General features: G+C 31.9%; 1 protein-coding gene across 1 annotated transcript; it reads left to right on the top strand.

The window, feature by feature from the left end:
- The first annotated feature begins 537 nt into the window (after nucleotides 1-537).
- LOC110913690 (agamous-like MADS-box protein AGL80) lies at nucleotides 538-1,092 on the top strand. Its single transcript, XM_022158514.1, has one exon. It carries the CDS (start codon nucleotides 538-540, stop codon nucleotides 1,090-1,092), a length of 555 nt encoding a protein of 184 aa, XP_022014206.1.
- The last annotated feature ends 5,099 nt before the right edge of the window (nucleotides 1,093-6,191 follow it).

Genomic DNA, 6,191 nt, shown 5'->3' with positions numbered 1-6,191 from the left:
ATCGAGCAACACCTCTAAGGAGTTCACATTATATTATATAATATTAATACTAAAAAAAAGTTGATATGAATAGTAAGGTTTAACGTTTTGAAGCATGTGAATGGGTATGCAACTAATTACTCTTTTTTGTTGGTTATTTATAACATATGTCGTATTTAAGTCTCTTGGAAGTAAACTATACTCATTAATGCAAGAAAGTATATTCATTCCATTAACATTGCAAAATATTAGGTTGAAATGTTATTCAACTTTATTCTTTTCCATCAACAGGAATTTAAATGCTTCTTTGTGTGTATAAGGTTTTTGTTTTGTTTTTTCCTTTTCTGATATAATCTTAAAATTAATTTTGGTCAATCATCTACTTTTGATTATATCTTTAAATTTAATTTCTGTGAAACAAGGTCATTAAAAGCAAAAGATATTATATTAATGATTTAACGAACTTGTTAGTATATAAGAATCAACATAAGAACCAACTGAAACCCACTCACAAGCTGCTACAATTACATTTTGGCATAATCCATTAATCCTTACACCATGCCTAGGAGCAAAGTGAAGCTTGCTTTCATAGAAAACAAGAAGGCAAGGAAAAGCTCCTTCATGAAAAGAAAGGAATGCCTGAAGAACAAGCTGAAGGAGTTGTGCACCCTATGCGGCATCAAGGCATGCACCATCATTTATAGCTCATACGAACCTGGACTCGAGGTGTGGCCCGAAGACAACACTGCTTTCCAAAATGTGTTGAACGCGTTCCTTACGAAGTTACCCATGGAGAGGAACAAGTTTATGTCCAATCAGGATAGCTACGTTAAAGAAAGGATCAGCAAGGCCGAAGGTCAGATCAAGAAGCAGATCGTGACGACCCGGGATTTTGTGAAGGTAAACATGATGTCAGAATGCTTGAGTGGTAAAGTCTCACTTGCTGGCTTGAACTCAAAAGATTTGAATAATCTTAGGTCATTCGCTGGTCATAAACTGCCAGAAATTGAGGAGAGGATTAAGGTTCTCAAAAGTGATGCCCCTGCATCACAGTTGCACTTTATAAATAGTATAATAGTTAACGGTTACAATTGTTTGACAATTAACAATTGAAATAATGAAAAACCTCTTCACAAACTTCGTTAGTTGTAAAAATGTGTCACACTAGTTTTACTGCTTAATAGTAACTTACCCATTGATCATTCAATCAATTTGCCATTAATCAGTAGTAATGTACTATTGTTTTCACTTTCTATTGATTATCCAGGTTGCGACTAATCTTAGTATTATTGAAGATCATTTTCATGCTTCTTTTTACCGGTCATACTAATCTGAGCCAACCTACTTTAGATACCGAAATTCAAAATGCCAACCGTTATAAAAACCATGTGCCAATTATAGCTTGGTTATAAAAATATTCAAACATAATAAGTGTCACACCCTGACTTTTGCGTAAGCGTGATTATGTGTGACTTGCTTAATATCATTGCATTCAACCATAACAAACAACTATATGATAAAACCAAAGACGTTCATCCATTGATTAAGTTTAAAACATCACAACAACATTGTCTTAAAATCCAAACACAGACTTCAAATCCAAATTACAAACCATTTAAATTGTTTTAGAGTTCCATAAGGACTCTCTACAAAAGACACTAATGAAAACTAGGCTTTGAACTATGTATCTTATCCAGGATAAGATACACAATCCAAACCCTTAGACACCGGATGACATCTTTTATTTCCAACATCACTTGAAACTTCCAAACGCCCGCCAGATCCACATTTAATTTACTGAAATACATGTAGTTTGAAAACATCAACAAAAGTTGAGCGAGTTCATGTGTTTGTATGTGTGCACGAATAAACCTTTGTAAACATTGTAAGTATGTATGTTTTGTAAACCCAGTATGAAAGCAAACAAGGAAAACAAATCATTAATGGTTTGCAAGGCCATTAATATATGTGACGTGATGCAGGAAGGCTCAACCCTAGTTGATTTTGCACCGTGCTTCCGGCTGTAAGACATAGTCACCTCATGGGCCAAACCCCGGTCCACATGGGTGGGGCTCGCTACACCCAAATAGATCTATCACTCATGCCCCTCGGTTCTACTATGAGGATTAATGGTCTTAAGCGTTGTACCCACCACTCACATGATCTAGTAGTACCTTTCCTTAGCTAACCATACCACATATAAACGTTTGTAAACAATTTGTGACATGTACTTCACCCCCGAAGTTATAAAACAAGAACAGTTAAAGAAAAGGGGGACACGAACTCACAATCTTGCGTTCTTCAATCCGACGTAACTCACAGCTGATACTCATTCACACGACTTCCTACAAACGTACTACAGTTTATTAGATAAGTGGGTCGTGCCTTGACTTAGTCTTAATTAGTGTCTTTGAGTTACGTTTCTTTGTGTCCTTAATATTATTCCAAGTTATATAATTATTTGTTAAAATAATAAATATTTTAACTTAAATTATATTTATGAATTTTGGAATAATAGTTAAAATAATATATTTTAGGCAAATTGGAGTTAAATAATCCCAACTCACTGTTATTGGTCAATAATAATCTCAACTCATTTAATCACCAACAATAATCCAAACTATTTAGTTTTGTTTATAAAATACTCCCAGTTAAAAAAACACTAACTAAGTTAAAAAAAAGTGCTGACGTGGCAGGTGATGTGGCATGCCACATCAGCAAATTTGCTGACGTGGCAGTTGATGTGGCATATTTTGATGACGTGGCAGCTGATGTGGCTGTCTACGTGGCATTTTTGATGACATGGCAACTGATGTGGCAGGTGACGTGGCATGTCACATCAGCAATTTTTTAACCTAGTTAGTGTTTTTTTAACTGGGAGTATTTTACAAAAAAAAAGTGAATAGTTCGGATTATTATTGGTGATTAAATGAGTTGGGATTATTATTGACCAATAACAGTGAGTTGGGATTATTTAAATCCAATTTGCCTATATTTTAACTTGACACTTTTATGTATTTGTACATGTATAACTTCCCAAGGATGGGTGTATTTATACTTGTATTCTTATCCTTATATATTTTTGCCAAGTATCGGTGGCGTATTCCGGTGTATAATTATACGTACGAGAATACGTATTTTATTTTGTTTATTAAGTATCTTATACTTAATTTTTGTATTAACTTTTCTGGAATAATATTTCTAATAAAAATACATCAATATATATTCCCAAAATATATATTTTAAGGAATATTACATAGAAAAATTACTTATAATTTTTCCCTTGGCAAAAAATAGTTATAAATTTCATATAAGTCTAAAAAATAATCGATTTTCAAGTTTAACTTGGAAAATATATATAAACTTATTTTTCACCCAAAAATAATGTATTTCATGTTTATTCAAGAAAATATATATTTTCTCCCCAAAATAATATATCTTCTAATAATTCCAAGAAAATATATATTTTTACTTAACCAAAAATAATATATTTTCTCCTTGTCAAAAATATGATATATTTTGTAATAATTATAAAAATCATATTTCTGTTCTCTTGGTGTCCAAAATACTAATTACCAAAATATACTTATGAATTAAATTTCCAGAATATTTTTGTAAGTTATATTCCTTGTTCTATTCGTCCAATATTTTGTGTATAATTTGTATATTCATTCTCTTGGAATTTTGGTAATATTTTGGATTGTAGTTTTCTTGGTATTTGGTGAGTTATATTATTTCAAGTCCTAAGATAATATAACTAATATACATAATATACAAATAATCACACACATGGTGACTTCTAAATATATATTTCCTAAATACATATTTAGTCACTTTTATTTATAAAAACCAACCTCCAATATTTATAAATTTTGTAACAAAAATTATGGCAAACTTTATATAAAAATTCATGGTTTAAAATATACTTGTAAATATTTGTTTAAAAATATTTTTCTAAGTGTTTAATTTTTAGAAAAATTTTGCCATAGTTTCTCCTTAAAAATGGAGGTTTCCATGCTTTCAAAGCATATCATTTTCTTTTATAAATCAACACAATCAACAACAAATCAACCAATACTTACCAATTTACCAAAATCAAGCATAAATTACTACTTCATGAACTTGAAAGTTAAAAAAAATTTGTAGTAACTTACTAGTGTGTTTAGTAGGATTAGTTACCCTTTAAAGTGTGATTTTTTATTTAAAACCATCATTTTTAAAGAAGTTAGATGTTTACAACTTGTAAATCATTTTTCTAAAAATGTTTCTTCTTGAGTTTTTCTTGTTACATATATATTTCTACACTTGTTTAACCACTAAAAATGTGGTTAATTTCTTTAAGAACCAAGCTTAAGTAAACTTTATATTTTTAACTTGGTTTCTTGAAAATTCATTCTTGAAATCAAAGATTCACAAGACTTTACATTCACTTTAATCATCATTTTACAAGAAAAACAATTTTCACTTCAAGTTCATGATTTACATATGGATGATTACTTTGATCTTAACATAATCATCCTCTCATTTTGCTAGATTATGTCTTTAATCACTATCTAGCAAGATCACATGATGATTAACATCATAAACATGAGCAATCAACAATCAACAAGCATAACAACACTTAAACAACTTGATTTCTTATGATTTTAGTCTTATGTTCAAGTTTCATGTTAAAGATTCATAGTGTTCTTCAAGATTAACAACTTATACCATATTTTAACCAACTTAAGAAGATGTAAAATGGAGTGTAGAAGCTCAAGGCTAGGGATGATCACAATATGAAAAAGAGGTGGATAAAAGCTTGTGTGAGTGGTCCTTCAACTTCTAAGAGCACCAAGCTTCCTTATACACCTTCTTACACCTTTGTATATGTGTGGATTGGATGAGAAGTGAAAGACGATGATGGATGTGTGTGGTGTGGTGTTCGGCCGAGAACAAGAAGGAGAGGAGAGGAAGAGGTGTGTTGGTGAAGCATGATGGAAATGAAATGAAATGCTTATGTCTTGAGGTTAATTCTTATAATCACCAATATTACAAAATCTAGTGTATAATATGTTTAAAAAGATGAGACAAGATCCAATTTTATAAACAAATAAAATCACATGTGGGGGCCACATGGTGGCCGTAAATAGGTTGGGGGGGGGTCTAGGCTAGGTTGTAACTAATAGTTAGATTATATGGTTGAAAATCAACTGTTTAGTTAGGTTAAGTAGTTACTAGATGTTATATAGTGTGTTATGATGTTCGGAGACCATAAAGCTTGGTAATGTTAAAACAGTGATTCTAGTGAAAATTTGGTGTTTCGGGTAGTGCCCGGTTGTTCGGTTGGTTACCGGTTCGTTAAGGTGCTAAACTATACAGTTTAGTGTGCTTTATGTTACCTTTTGTGACAGTTTTGATTCCCGACACTTAGGAAAGCATTCTGGACCATTTAACCATATTTCTGCATGATATTAAAGTTGTTAAATTCTGAATTTTGCTGATTTCTGCAGAATTCTGCAGTTTGTGTGAGTTTTAGGTACTTTCCGGTACTTAAACTATCTCTAGGAAGGCAGTTTTATGATTCTTACTTTCCAACACACTATACTAGTGTAACTCTTGGTTTCTGGCTCATTCTGTGTCTCAATAACATGTGTGTCTACGTACTGAACTCCGACAGCATTTTTCTGATTTAACTGATAACTGTGCTAACTGTGTTTCGTGCATCATTTGAATCAACAGATTTTGCATGCAATAATGGTACGTCATTTAGCAATATGAATGCACACGTATGCATGATAACAATAATCAGAAAGCAATTTAAGTCATCAATTAAAACCCAGCACAATCATTAAGCACTAATCATTGTTTAATAGTTGTACGGATACCTGCAATTTTGAAAGTTGTCACAATAAAAGATCTAGTAAAAATCATTCCGTGTCAAAAAATTTAAAGTTGGAGTCAAATTCTTGTTGCAAAGCATGATTAAGTAGAGCCTTGGATGCCATCATCAACTCTGGACTTAATCTGAACCTCAACACACAAAACTCCATTAGATTGAAGGCGCCATTACCATCATAATCGCCTTCTTTTAACATGCTAACTAATTCATCGTCTCGTAAAATCTTGCAACCTAAGCAATGACTAGTTACACTTCAAGCTTTCAAAAGTGATCACACCTTTGTCTTTATTCATCAACAAATTGAAGCCATTGCATGACTCTTTTATTAGAC

The sequence above is a fragment of the Helianthus annuus genome, unplaced genomic scaffold (assembly GCF_002127325.2).
Source record: "Helianthus annuus cultivar XRQ/B unplaced genomic scaffold, HanXRQr2.0-SUNRISE HanXRQChr00c129, whole genome shotgun sequence".
NCBI classification, from domain to species: Eukaryota; Viridiplantae; Streptophyta; class Magnoliopsida; order Asterales; family Asteraceae; genus Helianthus; species Helianthus annuus.
This window is presented reverse-complemented; position numbering and strand designations above follow the sequence as displayed.

Bases quoted from the DNA above. Each gene is read 5' to 3' on its own strand.
- LOC110913690 (XM_022158514.1), top strand. From the start codon at position 538: ATGCCTAGGAGCAAAGTGAAGCTTGCTTTCATAGAAAACAAGAAGGCA.